Source organism: Pyrus communis, chromosome 1 (genome assembly GCF_963583255.1).
Source record: "Pyrus communis chromosome 1, drPyrComm1.1, whole genome shotgun sequence".
Taxonomy (NCBI): domain Eukaryota; kingdom Viridiplantae; phylum Streptophyta; class Magnoliopsida; order Rosales; family Rosaceae; genus Pyrus; species Pyrus communis.
The window spans coordinates 13,712,785-13,733,724 of NC_084803.1; the positions used below are offsets into that span (position 1 = coordinate 13,712,785).

Genomic DNA, 20,940 nt, shown 5'->3' on the forward strand with positions numbered 1-20,940 from the left:
ATTTATCACGTGGCAATAGTTGCATTTTTTAATTCCGTATCAAGTATTTGGTGGACGGTGACGCTAAATTTAGGTTTTCATGAAAGAATCTCTCATCTGAAGGACAACATAATCATAATACATTCGTACAAACATAAGTGTTTTAAATCCATACATTTCAAGAGATGAACTTTGGTATAACCATTTGACTAAAGCAACTCTCACATTGGGTCGACTAACTTAAATCGACTGAACCAGAATTAAAAGAGTACTGTACATTTATGAGAAGTGCCCTAAATCACAATCATCACTGTCATTTCCTTGATTTCTTTTAACAAACAATAATCGTTCGTAAAAATACAAAAATCAGGAATCAGACAAATCACATTCAAATCAAAGCTCAAGAACTCCTTATCAACCAAACATAAGATAGCCAAAACCCTACATCTCCAAAGGATATATACTTTTAAAAAATTTACAAGGACAGAAGACAGAACACAAAACACAGAACAGCATACCATCTCCGAGCCACGAGGATTCGATTCGTGACCTGCACAATTTGAAAGGCAGCATACAATGTACTTTTATTAACAGAGGAATAGATGTACAAGACCGGAGAGTTTACCACTTCCAAGTTCCAACCCAAATCATTAGATAAGAAAGGCTACAATTACAGTATCTTCATCCAAATTTGCTGCTAGAAAACAGACCTTCACGCATCCGATCATATGTTCCATAAAGCTCCGGACCAAAACTTTCTCGGATACTAGTTTGGCACCCCATATCAGAACCAGATACCACGCCCGGATTAATGAATTTAGTGTCAAATGCATCTGCAATACTGCAATGACGAGTTGCAAAGCCGTAGAAAAGTGAGAGTCATTCACTTAATCCTCAGTTCTCACCTCTTCAAGTTCATCGTCTACCTCTTTTGGCTTAATATAACCATACTTTCTGAGAATCCATAGATTCATACGAATAACATTGCCAAAGAAAACAACCACCATTAAAGTCAACCATGTCAAAACTGATATCTCGGTTACCTTACGTAACAGGATTTGCACATGTACGTCATTAGGTGACATATGACGGAGAGTGATGAAATAAGTTATTACTAGTGTTGTGACAGCAACCCACATTATGACCATTTGTATCCACATCCATCTCCTCCGTTTGATAGGTAGCCCGCTAACAAGCAGAAGAATTATGCTTAGGGATGTGAGGAATGAGATTGTGTTAAAAATCATGAATAGACCATACTCTTTTCCCTGCTTAGTTGCCATGACAGATGTTCCTACGGTGTGAGGATTCGCCACAGGGTTGCCATTTTCATCGACTTGCAGGTCATCCTGCCAAAAACCTCCTGGCGGGGTTATTGCAGCTTGGAAGGCAACAGTTGCAAGGAGAGATGCCACCACCATCAATGAACTTCTCTTCCTACCAAGCCAATCAGTAGGCTTCTTGTTCCCAGCCGGTTTCATAGAAACACTCACTCTCGAGGACAGTGCTGAGCCTCGATGTCTTGATATCTGACGTTCCTTAGTTGGAGCACGAACCCAGTCGTGCGCAATGTTACACACATCCTTTGCACTCTGAGCCCCAGCACCTCGAAGACAATCCTCAATCTCCATATCCCTCAAATCTCTAGGACTCTGCATCAGAATGTCTAAGGCGGTAGCGCTGTTTGCATTCAACGCGTTCACATTCACTCCGGTTTTAGACAGCAAGAATTTGGTAATCTGCACAAATTCAAAACACCCTTTTGTAAAGAAAATGCAACTAACACACGAATTCAGTCCCTTTTAAGAGAAGCTCATCAGTAGGAAAAGATATAAATCCATTTATAATAAGCCAATTTCTAAACTTTATTAGTATCAGTAGTTTCTAAATGCTACATATTAATGTTTCCGATACGAGTTCTAGTTGAAAACTGAAACGCCTTCCGCCTTGGTATGATTGGAATGGATAAGTTTCCGTCATGACTAATCCATGTTCTACCTTCAGTTCGGACAAGATTTCGAATTCGACTTCCATTTCTTGCATTAAACATACATTAATCCTAGTGAATTATCCAATCCAGACATCAAATGAGGCTTAAAGTATCTTCTTTTGCCCCCTAATCCATAACCATTGAGCTAGCTATCATTAGCTAATATCAGTGGCGCTCAAGCGTTAATCAGTTAGTAAGTTAATACGATTCAAATTGCGTACCTCGGTTTGCTTCTTGGCCACGGCAATATGCAAAACAGTGTTACCGTCGCAATCCTTCCAATTCACAAAATCATCATCACTCCCAGCTGCCTCGACCAAAACCTTCAACCCCTCCAACCGGTTACACCCGACGCACAGGTGCAGCGCCGTCTCGCCTCGGTCCGTCAACGCCCGAGTCGACTCACTCCCAACTCGGACCAACTCTCTCACTACTTTAACCCGCCCCTTGGCGGCCGCTACGTGGAGCGCCGCCCTCCCGTCTCCGTTCCTCACCGCACACGCCCCCGGATCCGCCAGAACCAGCTCTTTCACAATCTCTGCGTGCCCCTTCGCCGCCGCCACGTGGAGAGGCGTTGACCCATGCGAGTCCAGCTCGGAGGCCAGCTCGGGGTTGCGGCTCAGTTGTTGGCGTGAGTCAACTTTATGATTTAGGAATGTAATTAGAATAGGATTACTTGACTGATTCCTTGGCTATTTGGGATTCTTGTTTCCTAATTTATAGGGCCTCATGTATAACTATATATATGCCTCCTAGAGAGAAGAATGATATAACAGATTAAACCCTAAACACATATACTTTTATCTTGGCATCAGAGCAGGTTTCGGCCTGTCTCTTCCCAAACCCTAAAACAAGTCAAACCCAAAGTCGTGCATTCTGCAAAGATTGCATAAGAAAAAAGAAAAAAAACAAATCCTGGTGTTCTTAGAATTTGAACCCAGAAACCAAACAAAACCCTTGTGGCTTTGTAATCATCAAAGCTACATCAAAATTTGATCTTGCCAAATCACAACTAACCTGGTGCGATGGCAGAAGATAGAAAGTTTGGAGAGTTGGTTACCGTCCAACCCATGTCCAGTTCGATGGAGTCCACCAACATCAGCGGCGTACCGTTTGGAATTCGATTGAATGATACAAACTTTAAAGTTTGGTCAAAGATGATGGAAGTCCATGCTGCAGGCCTCGGCAAGCATGGATATTTGACTGGGAAAATTCCAGTTATGGAAGAAGACTCTCCGGGCTACACAAAGTGGGTCACCGAAGATGCGATCGTGCGAGGGTGGCTGTTAAAAACCATGGAACCACACCTGTTGAGTCTCTTCATTGATCTTCCGACAGCCAAAGATATCTGGGAGAGTGCAACCCAGATGTTTTACGACGGATCCGATGAGTCTCAGTATTATGAACTGAGATGTAAGGCTACACGGACTAAACAGGATGGTCGTCCTGTAAATTTATACTTCACAGAACTGAAGGGAGTATGGCAAGATCTTGATAAAAGACGTCCTATCAAGATGGTTTGCGCAGTCGATCTTCGAACCCGTAAGGAAGAGCTATCAAAAGATAGGGTGTATGATTTTCTTGCAGGCTTAGACAATGACTTTGATCAAGTCCGGAGTGAAATCCTAAGAATGAAACCCATTCCTGGGATTGAAGAGTGCTTCAGTTTGGTTCGACGTGAAGCGCAAAGAAAGACAACTATGCTTGGGACAAAAGCCACGACAACAAGCTCCTCTATGGCAATGGTCACCAAGTCCCCATCATCGTCCATGCGTCCACCATTCACGGGAACACCACGTCCGAATCGTACCCAAGAAGACATCGACAAGGATAGACTTCGTTGCAATCACTGCAATGGAAAACGGCACACTGAAGAAACATGTTTTGAATTACATGGGTATCCAGAGTGGTACTGGGAATTGAAAAAACAGTTGAAAACCAAAGGGAAGCGCACAGGCCAGGCCAAACTGGCCGAGTCTGGAGATGGAGGAGCTGCTATAACAGCAGGCCGAATTGGATCCAATTGCAACATTGGGCAAGTTGCTATGGCAACAAAGTGTTCTGAGCCTAGGCCCCACACATCAGCCCACGGCTTGGAGAAACAAATAGGCCACAACCTGGGAGGAAAATTGCAACCCACGGCAGAAGAAGGTACTGACCAGATGCTCTCGTTGACTAAGCAAATATCAAATGAGGATACAGGTAACATGAGTACTGCACTCTTAGCATCCATTAAACGAGATTCCGGCTGGATAATAGACTCCGGGGCTACTGATCACATGACATACGACAAATCATTATTTCACCACATGACTTCCCCACCAAAGGAAAACGTTATCACGGCAAATGGCGAAGTTGCTCCCGTTACAGGAGCTGGTTTAATAAATCTTACTCCATCTTTATCCTTGCACAATACACTGCTTGTTCCGTCATTATCAAATAATTTACTCTCTGTTGGTCAGGTTACGGAACAGTTGGATTGTGTAGTACTAATGTTTCCTACTTTTTGCCTACTTCAGGATATCCAGACAAGGGCGATCATTGGGCGTGGTACTAAGAGGAGAGGGTTATATTATGTGGAGGATGTGGCACCAGGCCGAGTCAATCAAGTGCGTAGCAGTTACAATAATAAGACCAAGACAATTTGGTTATGGCATCGTCGACTAGGACATGCATCTTTTGGTTATTTGAAAAAATTACTTCCGTCGTTGTTTAGTGGCATTTCAGAGTCTGATTTTCGCTGTAATGATTGCATTCTTGCAAAAAGTCATCGTACTTCATACCATTTGAGTTTCAATAAAAGATCAGTGCTTTTTGAGTTAGTTCACTCTGATGTATGGGGTCCTTCACCAATAGTTACACAACATGGTCTTCGGTGGTTTGTTATCTTTGTGGATGATTGCACTCGAATGACGTGGCTGTATACAATGAAACAGAAAAGTGATGTTGGTCCAATCTTCCAACAATTTTACCGCATGATTGGGAATCAATTCTCCCTTCCTATTAAAGTCCTCAGGTCAGATAATGGTGGAGAATATCTTAATTCAGAACTCTCTCAGTTTTTCACGGAGCACGGCATTGTTCATGAAACCACTTGTCCCCAAACTCCACAACAAAACGGTGTGGCGGAGCGTAAGAACAGGCATATCTTGGAAACTACTCGAGCACTTCTTATTGGAGCACATGTACCTAACACATATTGGGCGGATGCTGTCACCTATTCTGTGTATCTCCTGAACCGAATGCCTTCCCGGGTTCATAATTTTCGTACCCCTTTGGCAACCTTGACAGATTATGTCTCTCTTCCGTCCTCTCTCCAGTTGTCACCCCGTATTTTTGGATGTGTGGCATATGTGCATCTTCAAAAAAACCAACGGAGTAAATTGGACCCCTGTGCGGTTCGTTGTGTGTTTTTGGGCTTTAATAGCCAACAAAAGGGATACCGATGTTATCATCCCTCTACTAGGCGTTTATACGTCACCATGGATGTTACGTTCTCTGAAACTGAAATGTTCTTTGTTTCACAACAAACCCACCCTACTCGTCAGGGGGAGTTGGTTGGTATACCAGACGAATATCGGTGGTTTGATATGCCACTGGAGCTATCCAATGGGAGAGTGGAAAACAACCAAGAAAATAATGAGCTTGCTGCTAGTACACAAGGCAGCGGCCCAATCATTAATCCATGCAGTGATCCATGCATTAACAGCGAACCAAGTCCTGATCCGTGTATTGAATGTGGGGAACATGATGTGGGGTCTTTGGGCAGCCCAAGTGCTGACCCACATGCTGTTTTTGAGGAGCATGCTGCGGAATGCAGCAGTGGACCGACAGGAGAGTCTTTGACTAGGCCTATAAATGGGCCTGAATTGTTTGGGTCAGCGAGAATGGAAATGGATGGCACCGAAGCAGCAGCAGGTCCAGCAAACCATAACCCTTATTCTCCTCTGCCGGTACACGCTCATGTCCCCGAGGATATCCAAGAGGTACGTTCTAATAATTCAAGTATTATTGAAAATTCGTATGTTTTACCTCCTAGGCAAAACCGTGGTAAACCACCTGACAGATTCTCTCCGGATGGAAAAGTGAGATATGCAATTGCACAGTATATGTCAACACATCGTTTATCACCTAAGTATCAAGCGTTTGTGAGTCAAATGGCTGGAGTCAAGATCCCAACCAAAGTGGAAGAAGCCCTGCAGGATCCTCGTTGGATAGAAGCCATGGAGGTTGAGATGGAGGCCTTACAAAGAAATGGAACATGGAACGTGGTACCACTACCACATGGGAAGAGACCGGTGGGATGTAAATGGGTATTCACCATAAAACACAAAGCAGATGGATCCATAGATAGATACAAGGCAAGATTGGTTGCTAAAGGGTACACGCAGACATTTGGAGTTGATTATCAAGAAACGTTTGCTCCAGTTGCAAAAATGAATACTATTCGAGTTCTTTTGTCCTTAGCTGCTAACTTTGATTGGCCCTTGAAACAGTTTGATGTGAAAAATGCCTTCTTACATGGAGATTTGGAAGAAGAAGTTTACATGGATTTTCCACCTGGATACGAAATACCAAATGGAGGTGGAAAGGTATGCAAACTTCGAAAGGCCCTTTATGGACTCAAACAATCACCTAGAGCATGGTTTGGGAGGTTCACCCAGGTAATGAAGAGTTATGGCTACAAACAAGGAAATGCAGACCATACACTGTTTATCAAACGTATGGGAGGTAAAGTCACTTTGTTGATAATCTATGTGGATGATATGGTAGTCACTGGCGATGATACAGAAGAGATAAAGAGGCTGCAAAGTTATCTTTCTTCGGAGTTTGAAATGAAGGATCTAGGGGGCTTGAAATACTTTCTCGGAATCGAAGTTGCTCGTTCTCGCGATGGTATTTACTTGTGTCAGCGCAAATATGTACTAGATCTTCTCTCTGAAACTGGGATGTTGGCATGTAAACCAGCAGAAACTCCCATCGTGCAGAATCATCACCTGGCAATATACCAAGATCAAATTCCGACTAACAAAGAGAGGTACCAGAGGTTAGTAGGAAGATTGATTTACTTATCACTTACGAGGCCAGATATTGCATATGCAGTTAGTGTTGTAAGTCAATTTATGCACTCTCCTAGTGAGGATCATATGGCAGCCGTAATGCGTATATTGAGTTATCTGAAAGGTGCACCTGGGAAAGGATTAATTTTCAAGAAACATGGACATATGGAGATAAAAGGGTATACTGATGCTGATTGGGCTGGGAACATTACCGATCGTCGCTCCACATCTGGCTACTTTACATTTGTAGCAGGAAACCTTGTAACTTGGAGAAGTAAGAAACAAAACGTGGTGGCCAGATCCTCAGCTGAGGCGGAATATCGAGGTATGGCACATGGGATTTGTGAATTGTTATGGATCCGGATTCTTCTCACTGAAATAGGTTTTAAGCCTCGGAAGTCGATGTTGTTATATTGTGACAATCAAGCGGCGAGAGAGATAGCCAATAATCCAGTCCAACATGATCGTACAAAACATGTGGAGGTGGATAGACATTTCATCAAAGAGAAGTTGGAGGTTGAGTTGATTGACATTCCGTATGTGAAATCCGAAGAACAGTTAGCTGATGTGTTAACTCATGCAGTGTCGGTGAAGGTTTTTCAAGACTCACTCGACAAGTTGGGCTTAGGTGATATCTACGCACCAACTTGAGGGGGAGTGTTGGCGTGAGTCAACTTTATGATTTAGGAATGTAATTAGAATAGGATTACTTGACTGATTCCTTGGCTATTTGGGATTCTTGTTTCCTAATTTATAGGGCCTCATGTATAACTATATATATGCCTCCTAGAGAGAAGAATGATATAACAGATTAAACCCTAAACACATATACTTTTATCTTCAGTAACTCGGTAACAAAAGCCAGGTGACCTAGCATTGAAGCTACGTGAAGCGGCGTCTCGGAGACGCAGGAGACTAAAGCTCTGTCGAGAACAAGCGGGTCTTCTGCGATCAGATCTTTAAGCGCCGCAGTGTCTCCCGCCATGGCTGCATCCAGAAGCTTCTTGTCCATCTTCTCGGCTCGTTTCTCTCTTCTGGGTGAGCTGAAAAGTTGTCAAGCTTCAAACTTTTGCAGCCACGGAATCGTACAATATATATTCAGATCTCAATGGATGTGGTAGAATGAAAGCCACTGCTGAATAAATTAAAAAAAATGAAAACCCAGAAACAAAAAATAATATTTTTTGCCTGCAGAAGTTGACCAAAAGATCAAAAGTTGAAATGTTTATTTTTATTGGTCAGATTAAATTTGAAATTTGGTTGGTGTCTTAAAGAGAGAGATGATGCCTTGCTTCGGTCAAACGTTATCAGGTGGAGTCGGAGGGCATTTGGGACCCTTTAGGAATGGAAGCTTCCATTTTTGGTGTTTGACCTCTATTGTGTGAGCTCATCTTGTTTTCGTCTATCTTTAGACTTAAGCTTTTTTGCCCTTAATTTACGGTCAATTAATATTTGATTAAGAATTCATTTATTTCTGTATACTATGATTCAACTCAAACTAATTCTATGATGGTGAGTGGTAGATTAGACTGGTCAGTAGAACTATTTGTGTTTGATTCTTTTTTACGTTTCTACACATTGTTGATGTTAAACGTTATTTATAAGAGATAATGCTAGTTATTTGTGTCATTCGTCTTTTTACTCACTCATTTTTACCTTCTGTATACTCCTTTCAATTTTTAACCGTCATATCGAATGAATTGGATAATATCAAAATATGGAAATTAAAAAGAGCACGAGAAGCATTACATATAAAGGAAAATGATCCGTGATCGTGATCGTGACCGTTTATCGTACATCGTGCGGTCAGTTTTCGTTAGGTACTATTTATATTTAATTTTAAATTTTAAATTTTAAAATGATTTCTGATCGCACGATATACGATGAACGGTCAAGATCACAAATTCCTAGGAGAAGGATCCGGCAAGGATCCTTTTTCACGTATGAAGACCAAGTGTAGTGAAATGGGCGAGTTCATGATCTAAAGCCCCTAGTGCAAGCAACTGTTACAAGGCCAAGAAATAAAATTCCTCTGTACTTGAGGTACTATGTTTTCAGACAAAAGACGATCGTAATCGGAAGCACTTCGTTCCAGCTCAAATTGCCCTTCGGAAGGCTTTGAGATGGGAGTCACTTGCAAACGGAATTGTAAGGAGAAACTAAACCCTAAACCCTAATTCACCAACAAATTAAAAAACATGATCAGCTCACAAGCAAAGGGAGAACTTATTGGTTTTGTTTTTTAAACAAAATATAGGATACTTTATACTAAATTACGAGGTTTGCTACTGAAATTTCTTCTTCGTAAAGAATACATGCGTGTTTATTATTTTAGTTCTTATATTTATTAAGGGTAATTGTGGAAAGATAATTACATGTTTTCAGAACTATATCAATAAACAAGCCGAGTCGAACTGAATATCACTCTCGCTTGTTTAATTTTTTCTTGAGCTTAAGCTAGGATTGGAAGAATCTTTCCCGCTTGAAATCCAAGACCTCGGAACTCCACTAGAATTTACCCTAAAACTTTCAGGAATTGTTCGAGATCTTAACCTCTTAAGTTCTTAACCACTAAGAACAACTGCATAAAACAGTCATAGCATTGCGCTTTATCATCATCCGAGTAACAAGGTCCCGAAGAACAAAGTACTAAGTAGAAGGGTTATGCCACCATGGCTCATTCGCCGTAAACTTTACTAAATAGTTAGCTTAGCTCTATCCAACACGACCTAATTACAAGAGGGGCGGACGGACAAACCCCATCTTGTAATTTCAAGGCCGGACTCTCTTGTTGCTGCATGACGGGCACTTGTAGTGCTTGATGTGCTCGGCTCTGGCAGGAGTGATCTTCACGCATTTTCCATGGAACCACTTCTCACATATGTCGCAGCAAATCCAAAATTCATCAGCAGCATAGCTCCCCCCGCATGCACCACAGACAGTCTTGCCGTGCTCATCATCATCATCTTCCTCATCCAGGCCCTCGTCCTCATTCTTTGGCATCACTTTTGCATGTTTGACAGATTCAGAGCCTCTCTGTCCTCAGATGGAGAATTGGCAGCAGAAACACGTAATTAATAACCAATGTAAGATAAACCCGTTACAAAACAGAGTGCGAGAGATCAAGAGACACGTAATCACTAATTAAATCTTGTTTCTAGTTGGTTAAATAGACATACAAGAGAAATTCATTTTACCCCTTTAGAGCTTGACTTAGGACTATGGATGCTATTATTTGAAACTGATGACTTCTCCTTTGACTGTCTCTTTGCGATGACTGCCATAACCTCGAAGATAGATGGCAGATCATTCATCATATTGAAGAGACGTTCCCTGCACCAAAATTTGCAATGAACCTAGTTAGGTTATGCACAATCTAAATCGGTGTTAAATCCTACCCCCACCCTCAAAATGAATCCGCGCCATCTCTAGGCATCCTAGTACACATCAACAATCAATTTGTGTATTGTTTGCATTTTCTACTGAGATAATACCCAACCAGCAAGTTCATTAATATTACCCTGCATGACAGGTACAACAAAGGCAAATATATACGATTCTTGATTCAAAATTCAATTTAGTGCGTAGTTATTGTTTTACGATTTCATTGAAGTTCTAAATCCCCATTTCTATGAGTTCTAAATCCCACATGCTGAATTTGAACCCTCTTCAGAACTTATAACAACTTTATTTCTTGAGATTTGACAACACTAACAATAGGCAAAAGATCAGCGACAACAAGAGCAACTTCAAAACAACCTTATTTTTCATGCATAAAGAAATAAAAGCATCACACATACTCAAGAAGGGAGATCTGCGTACCTTTCAGTCTTGTCAAAACCGAATCTGGCACCAAAGTATAAGGCCACTGAAAGCAACCATGCATCACTGTGCACAGCTACCAGGGACAACCAGTCTCTTTCTTGCATTCCATCTCTGGCAAAGTTGATGCCCAAAGCAGGTTCCGGGAGCTCTGGAGGAACTTCGTCAGCAGGTAGATTAACTTCCCATTCTTCATTCGGGAATCCATACAAACAAAGATTCTCCTTGTCTGAAACATTGACGAGTCAATTACCAATTACTTAAACATAATATAGAAACACCAAATTAGGAAATAATGCAATGCGAAAGCATAAGAGCAACTGCCAACGGAAATATTCAACAGGAATTATAATCTTAATTTACAGATGCTAAAATGTCCTTCAGCAAAAAGTTACTGATATAACATATAATTGAAAAATCCTCATCAGCCTGTTCACTAGAGATAAATTATCACACAGTATCTCAACTACATTATCCAAACCCCACGACGATCTTCCAGTTCCGATGGCTAAACCCAGAAAAAAAATGTAGTGAAAGCTCTTTTTAGAAGTTATATCTTCACTACAGGCAGGATCCAATCAAATGCAACAAAGTGTAACTAGATCCAAGTTAAATGACCCCAGAAGGTAGGTTTTTGAAACGCGATTACGAAATTAGTACTCTCACTCAAATAAGGAAACCACAGAAATTCTATGACTTTCATCTCAACACAACCAAATCATAAGCATCATGTAAAAATGATGGACGAAGAACGAAACAAAGAGTAAAGAGAACAAAGCTAACAGGGCAACCTAAGCGGGAGTTTGATACCAATTTATTGTCACATTCTTTAGTGTAAATATATCGTTCTAACAAAAACAAAAAGGAGGGCCAGAAATAAAAGGTTCAAGTTCTAAAACTAGAAAAATAAAGTTAGAAAGCAATAATTTTATAAAGTATTAATTTAGAGTGAACAAATTTAATAAAATTGAAAGGCCACGGACACAAAGGGAAACAGTAATTAAACAAAAAATTTGACAAAACCAAAAAAAAAAAAAAAAAAAAAAAAAACAACAAACAGAGAGAGAGAGAGCCCTCTCACCAGGATCGCATTGCTGGTAAAAATCCTCAACATCTGCACAAAGTAAATAAATAAATTCAAGAAGAAATAAAGTTAGAAAAATGAGGAAAACATTTAGAATTTAGAATGTGAGGAAATTAGAACAGAGCCCTAACTAAACGCCAAAACGTCAAAATATTAACTGACAAAAGTTAAAAATATTAACATAAAATAAAATAAAAAATAAAAAGTAAATTAAGAAAGAAGAGAGAGAGAGACCAGTGGTGAGAGCTTTGATCAAGGCAGCACGACGGCCCTTGAAGTCGGTGAAAACCTCCTCCACAGTGCGCGGGCTGTACGCTGCTGTTTCTCCTCCTCCTACTACTTCCATCACCATGTCCGTACACTCCCTTCTCTCTCACTCCCCCCTCACTCCTCAAAGCAAACTTGAGTTTAGAAAAAAAGCAGCAAGGAAGGACGACGGGTTATTTAATCATTTTATTTGTGGAGAAGCGACGGCGCGAGCAGAAAGACCCACCAAAACCCAAGTCGAACCTCCCAGCCGAGTTTTCGGATCAGCGAGGGTGATTGGACGACGGGTTAGTGGGCCCTGCGCTTACCTGTGGGGCAGTTAGATAAGATCTCGTAGGGGCTACTCACGTGTCGTTATTCAGACCGGAAGATCTTGAACCAGAGCTATGTTTGGGTACACGGTGGATACAAGGGGAGGAGCACCACCGGGACCGCCAGCTGGCACTGAGACTCAATGCGTTCATGAAGCAGGGCTTTGAATTTACAAATATACCCCTACTAAATAGAGAATGAGATCATGTGCAGGATAAATTTTCTATGTTTTTTTTTTGTTCTTTTACAAAATATTAAGACCAAGCGATTTGGGAAGGAATAATCAAACATAGGACATAGGATGAGGAGTAAAAAAAAAAAGGAAAATTAATAAAAAAAATGTTTGAAAACTTTGAGTTTTAACGATAAAAATAAAATAAAGAGTAAAGTAAATAGTACCATGATTGATTTTTTAATGTAAAAATATAGTTTTTCGTTAAAGTTTTCTAAAAAGAAAGAATTGTTATTAACACTTCAAAAATCACATTTGTGAGGAATGTAGAATGAGATTTTTGAAATGCTAATAACAAGATGACCCCAAATTTCATCAACACGGAGTTTAAAATTCATTTTGCTTTATTTGTCTCGGCAACAACAGGGGAAAATTCCAGTTTCCGGCAATGAGCCTATTTAGAATCTTCGTTGATCACGTTACCGAGAGGCAAACATACGGTTCACATAATCTCAATCGCATTGTAACCGGAAAAACAAAAAACTCAATCGCGTTGCTCGGTTGAGACTCGAAGTAAATCAATAAAAGGTAATTAAACAGTCGACTCCGAATGACTTGGATTTAAACCTAACAATTTTCAAAGCAACATTTGTCCCAACGCACCACAAAAGGGATACAATACAAACAGTCTGATGCACCAACTCAACATATATATTTTGCATATATAGCGACTTCTTATTTCATACAATGGGTCAGTAAGAACAGATTAGGCATCGAGCGTGTATGTCAGAAGTCATATAGTATATCCATGGCATTCACATTTTCTCCCAATTGTCTCCAAGTTTGTAAACCAACAAAAAATATTCAACAGGGAAGACCTGAATAGTTGCAGCGGTCTTTGCAGAACGGCCCCTCAAAGAGAGCTTTCAATTGCTGCAGCTTCAGAAAACGGTTCAGATTGTGGTGAGTGTCGTGAGGAGCCAATCAGATTGCTTGAACAAGTCTAACATCCATCCAATCACTTTGCCCCCACATCTGAGAGTGGAGAAAGAGAAAGTAAATCATTTTGCACAAAAAGAATGCTCGAACAAGTAAACCATTTTGCCCCGACATCTAGGACAACTGATTTTACCAAAAGCAAAGCTAAAAGATTGACAAATATAAATCATGTAATTTGAAAAACAGTATAAGGAACTTACATCCCAAGTTAATACAACATCAATTTTCACCCCCGCCCCAGTGGTAATTGACGGTAGTCAAATAATTAAGTATTTTAGAACTCAACCCGGCGGTAGTGCCAGCATCCATTCCCAAGTTAATCCTTAAATTACACAGTTCAGTATGTGCAAAATGATCCAACATGAATTTTCCCTCTCTGTTCATAATTCTTATACATTCATTATCTTATGGAGTGTTATTTTCCTTCTTTCAACTTTTGTGTGTGCTCTGTGTAAAGATTTTGGAAGACTTCAGTAACCAAAACTTACCGCTATCAGTGTGAGACGATTCATCATCGTTTTTTGCTGGAACATGTTGTTGAAGAAACGCCTGGACCGTTCTCCAATAATTATCACCACCAGTGAGCCAAGTATCCATATGCATGCCAGTGGGAAATTCCACAAAAACACACCGCTTATTATAGGCAGCTGCTTTGGCATACAGCATTTGCATATGGGATGGAGGAATCATCTCATCTTGCAAGCCGGAGAGAAAGAGGATTGGCTGCTTAACCTGCATTTAGATGGTCACATGTGAGGGGCAGAACATTAAGGTAATGGCAGCAGAAAGGTGTCTCATCACACTTTGTTGATTTTGAGGCGACTGCTATTTAGAAAGGATGTTTTTTTTTTTTTTTTTTTTTTTTTTTTTACATCTTTAAGAATCATGTTTAATGTTACTAACGTTTGCTGAAATGTAATACTGGTGCCAATTTTTACACTCGGTAGCTCACTTATAAAGCACAATATGGTTTTGGTGAAAAAATGACCTAAAATACGGTTATTTCAACCAGATATCCTGGATAGAATCAAACATGGACTGGTACAATCAGAACACTGGAATACATAGAAAATTGAAAAAGACAGACGATAAAAGTCTACCATATTGTTTCTGTTTTTCATGTCTAATTGCAGAGTGAAACAATAAATTCTACCACCAAGAAAGCTCACCTCACCAATGACATCAATTGTACTCCAAGGAGACCGTACGAGAAAATTAAGTGCTTTAGGACCTTTTGAACCGCTGCCTCCAATAAACCACTTCAAGAAAGGGAGTAAAACTCCAGCCATGTCCAAAATAGATGTGAAGGTGTTTTCCACTATCAGTGCAGCAACCTGCAAGGCATAAACAGAGAGAAATTATTTCAGCCTACCGACCCAAAAAAAACATTTACGATTTAAGTACCGTAATGGTGGTGAAATTTCCAATACTCAAAGGACGCGAAAAACATTAAGTTGCAACAGATTTAACAGAGTGATACCTTATCAGGGTTGTTTTTAGTAACCACAGTTCCAACAGCACCACCAAGTGACCTTCCAAAGACAACTATTCTAGATGTGTCAATGTCAGTCCTCTGAGAAAGATGATCCAATGCAACCTAACAGACAAAAAGAAAGAAAGAAAATCATACAAACAGCGCTAAAATATAAATACAGTAAGAATCATAATTCAACTTTAAATGAAAAGCATACTTGAGCATCTTTTATGATCCCATGCTGAGAAGGATATCCTTCACTTGCTCCATAACTGTTTATATCAATGAAGATTAGCATCATAGTATGCATACACCAACACAAATTTTCTTTCCAACCATCATATATTGCTCCCAATTAAGCTGTTGATACAATAACAAAGCAACAAGACAGAAACACAGTAGGCACATACCCTCGATATGAAAGCATGAACACGTTACATTGCAATTTCTGTAACATTATCCGGACCATTTCGAGGCGATGAGCAATGTCTACAGGTCAGTGGTCAAGGCCAATAAAGCATATAGAACCCTCAATTCCCCACTAAGTTCATGAAATTACATGTAAACCAGAATGAAAAATCATGAAAACAACGCACAATGTCATTGTTTCCAAATTACAGTAACAAAGACTGACTATTCTGAGAAAAAGGATACTTCCAGCATTTTCTTGGAAAAACAAGAGGGTTGGACCTGAAAAGCAAGCAAAATAAGAATCTTAGAATCAAATATTGTTCCTTGTGTGCTACGAACATACCGAAAAATTCGTAAGCAGTCCAAAAGAACAGCTTAATTTTTAAGTAAAGACCTAATTACTTAGAGACAGAGACGAATTTTTAAAAATGAATAGGGATTACTGTGGAATGCATGCATTTCTAGTAAGCTCTAGTCTAAATTAACAAAAACAAACACAATTAGCTAGCAGCTTTGGGTAATTCACTAAGCCCCATAACCGAAAAAAACCCTAATTGTCTCATCAAAACCAAAACCCAATTCCAATTCAGCAGAATTCACAGCTCATCCAAATCAAACAAAACATGAAATTAAAAAACGAATCGGGCAAAGAGAACCGGATCGGACCTCGGCAGTGGGGGAAGAGCTTGATGAACCAAGCGTGGAGGCGAACGCCGTCGGAGGACTGGAGCCAGACGTCCTCGTAAGTGAGGCGTAGGCGGGCGGGGGTAATCGGGTAGGACTTGGTGAGACCCGGCAGGACGGGGACGTAGACAAGCCGCTCCTGGAGGGCGACAAGCAATGCCATGCCGGCCACCACCAGGCCGCCCAACCCGTACAGCAGCGCGTTCACGTACGACACCATGGCTGGGTGGGTGCGTGAGGAGCTTTTTGCTGGGTTTGGGTTTTCGGCTTGTTCCAATCTCCAGCTCCCTTTTTAACTATCTGGAAAGTGCAAAGTGGAAATTTGGGGGTTGAAAGTTCTGGATTTTTTATTTTTTTTTTTAATACATCACTTTCACATTAGAGAGGCGGAAAGTTCGGTTAAGCTACATAATGAACAATTTGATATTGAATTCGTCATCCACAATATTTCAACCTAAGAGAACTACGAGTAGCAGTCGAAAATTCTGATTTTTATTTTATTTTTAAATGAAGGAAATGAACAACGGGATTTGTTTTGGTCAATTTTATTAAGGTGAGGGTGGGGCCATGTAAATTGGTTTTGCAACTTCGTAGTTCGTATGATGAGATTTCCTATGGACTTCAAAGTCTCATTCTCAAACACTAATTTAAGGATTTTTTAACCGTCATCTTTTTTTATTAAGAATGAAAATATAGATATGACGATTAAAAAAATTTAATAGAAAGCATCATAAAACTGATACGGGTCAAGCCGAGTTAGTTAGAGCAACCAGTAGAGTGTTCTTTCTCTATTAAAACAAAAGGTCATAAATCAAAGTATTTTAGAATATCATGTTGCTTCCAACAAAAAAAATATTATTTTTTCAAATTATGTAGGAAAAATTTGTTTGATACCGAATGCCATCATGATACATTGGCGTTATTTTGTCAAGGAGAATACTTGGCTCCATATATGTAAAGGAAAATACTTAATTCTTAATGTTAAAAAGAGAACAATTCGGAACCATTCACTCTTGTGGACAAATTAAAATTTAACATGTGTGATGTAATGAGTTAGTTTCCATATGTGCCGGCTTGCAAGTTGCAGGTAAAGAGAATTGGGTGCGAGATGCAGGCAATGAGTTGTTATAAGAACGCTTCAGCATCACGTTATCAACTTTTAACCCAGAAAACATCATCATCCAAACTTTTTGAACTCAAAAAAATAAATAAACAAATAAAACAAACTTTATATCAAACCAGCTGCAAGCATAAACCCAATATTATGCAAGGAATTTGCCACACGAATGCAAGGTCGTACATATCGGAATCGAATCAAACCAAACTGTTCCTGTGCGACATTCGCAACGTAGCTTTTAGCCGGTTTGAATCAAGGTTAACAACACAGAACTAGAACAAGAGAGAATACATATGAAACCTACGAGATTACAGCATCTCTAAATGCCACCATTTCATTAGAAGCACGAAAGGTGGTTGATCTTCGGTTTCCCAATCACCAGTTGTCTGAAAGATGGTAGCAGAGTGAGAAAAGCCAAGGATGATTTGCCCAACCCCTGAGAACAAGATGGTCTTGTTTGTGCTGACCTCTCACCGGACAACAGAAGCAGAGTGCTGGTTTCCAGCACGCATAAACCCGCCATGGAACTCCATTGCTCCACTCATGTGGGGAGGGATGCCTGAGAACCTGCGATCTGCCTGCCGAAAGTTGTCATTTGTGTTGGAAACACTTGTCATGTCTGAGTGGATTGCAACACTACGGAGGAATTCACTGCTTTCCGAGTGATGACTTTCTGTGTCCCCTGTATCTTTCTGATGTACGCTGATGGAGTCAGAAACGTGGTGGGTGCTACTGGAGGCGCTCTGGTTTGATTGCCGCTTTGTGCTGAGAAATCGTCCACCAGAGCCCCTTACCCTATTCAGGGCATGAAGATGGCGAGACTCGTGGAGATAAGGCTGCATTGATTTAAAAGTGTCAAGAAACATGGGTTAAGGCATGGTTTGGATCGATGAGGTATCATTTGTTACACAACAAAGCAGGATGAGTAACATGAGATTCTGGTCTCCAAACTATGAACACAAACTTCCATATAGAACCAAATGCAGTAAAGGAATCAAATTGAACTATGACTTGGTAAGCGTACATACCTTTCGAGATTTGAGAAGTTTGTTTTGAGCCTCCAACTTTGCACGGGACTGTCTCCTTCTGAGGATTCCACGGTACTGTTTTGCATTGACATAGATGGGTCCATCTTGTGCCAGATCAGGAGGCAACGGAACTCGTGTAGGTACGATCCCAAGCATATGGGACTGCATTAAGTTAATTTCCAATTATACGCTCATAAAAGGTGGTGACAATCACAACAAACAAGAAAAACTAATAAATATAATATGGATGATGGAGCTCAGACCAACATAAATTGGATATAAAACTTGTTTGTCCAATCAGATGAAAAAATGTAGAATATAGATTCATCTTAAACAGTTAAAAAAACAATTAGCCGCATTTCCGTAGAAGCAATATGGGGAAAGAATCTAATCAAACACCAATGGAAACAAAACTTACCATAGCCTGTGATCCATATGCAGTCGCGAACCCACTGAAGTAAGGGCCAACATAAGGATATGGTATGCAGCCCTGGAAGAAAGGAGATGTTCAAATTAGGAACCATCTAACGGTTAAATTCTGGGTATAACAGCTCCACCTACCACTACATTGCTGTAACCAACTTGAGAAGGGTTCAACATTAAATCTTGATTACTCGGCAAGAAAACTGGCTTCAGTTTCCCATCAGCACCCTTACCATATGTTTCATCTTCGCCTGTGTTCAAGGACAAGAAACAGAAGAGAAGAGAACTAAGTCCACGAAAACAAGGGGAACAAAAAATGCTTTAATGGTAAGCATATGAGCTAAGTACATAAGGGAACTATGTCTTCAGAAATTTCACTTCTTAAAACAAACTTTTTATATCAAAAATTTGTTTTTTTTTTTTTTTTTAATTTCATTACAACAGTGTACTTCAGAAATTTGATACCAAAAGAATGTGTGCAAGATATTACGATAGATCATAAACCACGAGTTTATATACCAGATTCTGATGAATTGCACTGACCTTGAGAGTGACCAATTGATTGGGTTGTGGATGATGATCCCTGGTCTGTTTGTAGTTGAAGTCCTAAATGCTTTGCGTCATGATGACCTTGTGGCGGAAATACCACTTTGAAGCTCACATCCTTGGATAAAGACTCTGAAATTTGTCGTTCACTTGGATTCCACGACATGGAATTAGTATAAAGGGGCATTGCCTGGACGGAAGTTTGATTGAAAATGTTCTTGTTCGGTATAGATGATTCTATCGTCGTGTCCCAAATTTTATGCAAAATCAAAAAGATCCTTAATAAGGACATAAGTACTACCTTGTATTAAGGACACTTACAAATTATCTACTCAGACTAAATACACATACAATGGCTAAGTATGAAAGCATTCGATCGCCTTGTGCATTATAGCACGCGAGGAATTACACCCATGAACATGAATGAATATCACAAACAAACCAACATAAGAAAACTCACCGATAAATTGGAACTATCCAACAGATTATTCTATCTTAATCACTTATCCAACAAAAGCCGCAGCATCTCTCCTACTTCGAATCAGATTTATATCAGCAAACGAAGCATTTATAGCTAATAAGTTGGTAGTCCTGTTTCTACCTTCTAAATGTATCAGACTCCGGATGCTAAGAACACCAAGAAGTGGGTTTTCCAAGTTTATACAGATTGCATTTAATATCTCAATTACCATGTAAGTAAAAACACAAGGTTTGGAAAACCTGATGGAAAATGTCAGTAAATATTACAGAGAAGTTTACATGCAGTACCAGCATGCAACAAATTAGACCAATAAAAACAGATAAATGAAAAGACTTGAGATTTCCAGACCAACTCCAATCATACCCAAAAATAAAAAATTACAAAATATATTACTCTCCCTATTACTCATTCAATCCCACCAGAACAAAGCATTGTCCAGAAAACCCAATAATAAAAGAGGAAATAAGTAAAATTTAAATAAAAACAAATAAAATGCAGAAAAATGTACAAAAATAGAAATAAAAACATACCCAAAACAGGTATGAAACCAGAAACTGATGAAGGAGACAACTTTACTACTTTCCCATCTTCAGAAACACCTGAAAACAGAACCAAATGATCTCAAAATCTACATGCAATCAGTAAAAAGCAAACAGAAAGCAACCCACTTGGATTCTACACCCATAATTAAATAAATAAAAATCATCATAAAATAAATTAGCAGAAAAATAAAACCCGTAAATGGAAAAAGAAAATAGAAAGGCAAGAGAGAAAATGAAGCAATAGGAGTGAGAGAAGAGAGAGAGAGAGAGAGAGAGAGAGAGAGAGAGAGAGAGAGAGAGAGAGACCTTTGGGGTCTGGTAAGGGATGAATGAGCAAAGAATATAAGTGTTGGGAAGACCTTGGACATGTCTCCTCTCCTCCAACTGTCTAAATAAAACACTCTCTCTCCCTCCCCTCCCCTCCTCTCCTCTTCTTCCTCCTCAAAGACTCACTCTCTCCCTCCTCACTCTATATTTTCCTTCCTTCTTCTCGGGCTTTGCTGCTGTGACAACACAACACACACAAAAACGTGATCCTAAATTCCTGAT

At 39.9% G+C, this 20,940-nt stretch overlaps 5 protein-coding genes across 7 annotated transcripts; 1 reads left to right on the plus strand and 4 right to left on the minus strand.

Moving 5' to 3' along the window:
• Positions 1–245: 245 nt before the first annotated feature.
• On the minus strand, positions 246–8,073 carry LOC137743465 (ankyrin repeat-containing protein BDA1-like). Its single transcript, XM_068483363.1, has 4 exons — positions 7,878–8,073; positions 3,690–3,698; positions 2,191–2,587; positions 246–1,718 (listed from the first exon to the last, which is right to left on the minus strand). Exons 1-4 carry the CDS (start codon positions 8,039–8,041, stop codon positions 867–869), a joined length of 1,422 nt encoding a protein of 473 aa, XP_068339464.1. The 5' UTR covers positions 8,042–8,073; the 3' UTR covers positions 246–866.
• On the plus strand, positions 2,805–4,589 carry LOC137743454 (uncharacterized). The gene is made up of 2 exons (XM_068483351.1): positions 2,805–4,120; positions 4,489–4,589. The coding sequence occupies exons 1-2, from the start codon at positions 2,995–2,997 to the stop codon at positions 4,524–4,526; spliced, it is 1,164 nt and encodes a 387-aa protein (XP_068339452.1). The 5' UTR covers positions 2,805–2,994; the 3' UTR covers positions 4,527–4,589.
• Positions 8,074–9,644: 1,571 nt separating the features above from the next.
• Positions 9,645–12,691, minus strand: LOC137739553 (PHD finger protein ALFIN-LIKE 4-like). Its single transcript, XM_068479166.1, has 5 exons — positions 12,170–12,691; positions 11,933–11,965; positions 10,852–11,080; positions 10,227–10,362; positions 9,645–10,065 (listed from the first exon to the last, which is right to left on the minus strand). Exons 1-5 carry the CDS (start codon positions 12,285–12,287, stop codon positions 9,802–9,804), a joined length of 780 nt encoding a protein of 259 aa, XP_068335267.1. The 5' UTR covers positions 12,288–12,691; the 3' UTR covers positions 9,645–9,801.
• A 685-nt stretch (positions 12,692–13,376) lies between these two features.
• On the minus strand, positions 13,377–16,579 carry LOC137739538 (alpha/beta hydrolase domain-containing protein WAV2-like). Of its 2 annotated transcripts, none has more exons than XM_068479146.1 (8): positions 16,237–16,579; positions 15,814–15,849; positions 15,570–15,648; positions 15,377–15,431; positions 15,166–15,282; positions 14,855–15,019; positions 14,174–14,417; positions 13,377–13,619 (listed from the first exon to the last, which is right to left on the minus strand). In XM_068479146.1, exons 1-8 carry the CDS (start codon positions 16,472–16,474, stop codon positions 13,600–13,602), a joined length of 954 nt encoding a protein of 317 aa, XP_068335247.1. In that variant the 5' UTR covers positions 16,475–16,579; the 3' UTR covers positions 13,377–13,599. The 2 variants fall into 2 exon arrangements, with proteins under 2 accessions (XP_068335247.1, XP_068335255.1); XM_068479154.1 differs by having other exon boundaries at positions 13,377–13,721.
• An 849-nt stretch (positions 16,580–17,428) lies between these two features.
• LOC137711421 (nuclear transcription factor Y subunit A-4-like) lies at positions 17,429–20,940 on the minus strand. Of its 2 annotated transcripts, none has more exons than XM_068450671.1 (7): positions 20,698–20,940; positions 20,380–20,448; positions 19,366–19,558; positions 18,961–19,073; positions 18,818–18,889; positions 18,400–18,561; positions 17,429–18,207 (listed from the first exon to the last, which is right to left on the minus strand). In XM_068450671.1, exons 3-7 carry the CDS (start codon positions 19,553–19,555, stop codon positions 17,842–17,844), a joined length of 903 nt encoding a protein of 300 aa, XP_068306772.1. In that variant the 5' UTR covers positions 19,556–19,558; positions 20,380–20,448; positions 20,698–20,940; the 3' UTR covers positions 17,429–17,841. The 2 variants fall into 2 exon arrangements, with proteins under 2 accessions (XP_068306772.1, XP_068306764.1); XM_068450663.1 differs by having other exon boundaries at positions 19,366–19,605; positions 20,698–20,939.

Coding starts and splice junctions, on each gene's coding strand:
- LOC137743454 (XM_068483351.1), top strand. CDS start 2,995: ATGGCAGAAGATAGAAAGTTTGGAGAGTTGGTTACCGTCCAACCCATG. Junction 4,121..4,488: donor GCAACCCACGGCAGAAGAAG/GTACTGACCAGA, acceptor TGCCTACTTCAG/GATATCCAGACAAGGGCGAT.
- LOC137743465 (XM_068483363.1), bottom strand. CDS start 8,041: ATGGACAAGAAGCTTCTGGATGCAGCCATGGCGGGAGACACTGCGGCG. Junction 1,719..2,190: donor TGGCCAAGAAGCAAACCGAG/GTACGCAATTTG, acceptor GAATTTGTGCAG/ATTACCAAATTCTTGCTGTC.
- LOC137739553 (XM_068479166.1), bottom strand. CDS start 12,287: ATGGTGATGGAAGTAGTAGGAGGAGGAGAAACAGCAGCGTACAGCCCG. Junction 10,363..10,851: donor GGTTTTGACAAGACTGAAAG/GTACGCAGATCT, acceptor ATTTTGGTGCAG/GGAACGTCTCTTCAATATGA. Junction 10,066..10,226: donor CTAAGTCAAGCTCTAAAGGG/GTAAAATGAATT, acceptor ATCTGAGGACAG/AGAGGCTCTGAATCTGTCAA.
- LOC137739538 (XM_068479146.1), bottom strand. CDS start 16,474: ATGGTGTCGTACGTGAACGCGCTGCTGTACGGGTTGGGCGGCCTGGTG. Junction 15,850..16,236: donor GCTCTTCCCCCACTGCCGAG/GTCCGATCCGGT, acceptor CTTGCTTTTCAG/GTCCAACCCTCTTGTTTTTC. Junction 15,432..15,569: donor TTCATGCTTTCATATCGAGG/GTATGTGCCTAC, acceptor TGATATAAACAG/TTATGGAGCAAGTGAAGGAT.
- LOC137711421 (XM_068450671.1), bottom strand. CDS start 19,555: ATGCCCCTTTATACTAATTCCATGTCGTGGAATCCAAGTGAACGACAA. Junction 19,074..19,365: donor ATCAATTGGTCACTCTCAAG/GTCAGTGCAATT, acceptor CCTTGAACACAG/GCGAAGATGAAACATATGGT. Junction 18,562..18,817: donor CATATGGATCACAGGCTATG/GTAAGTTTTGTT, acceptor AACTTAATGCAG/TCCCATATGCTTGGGATCGT.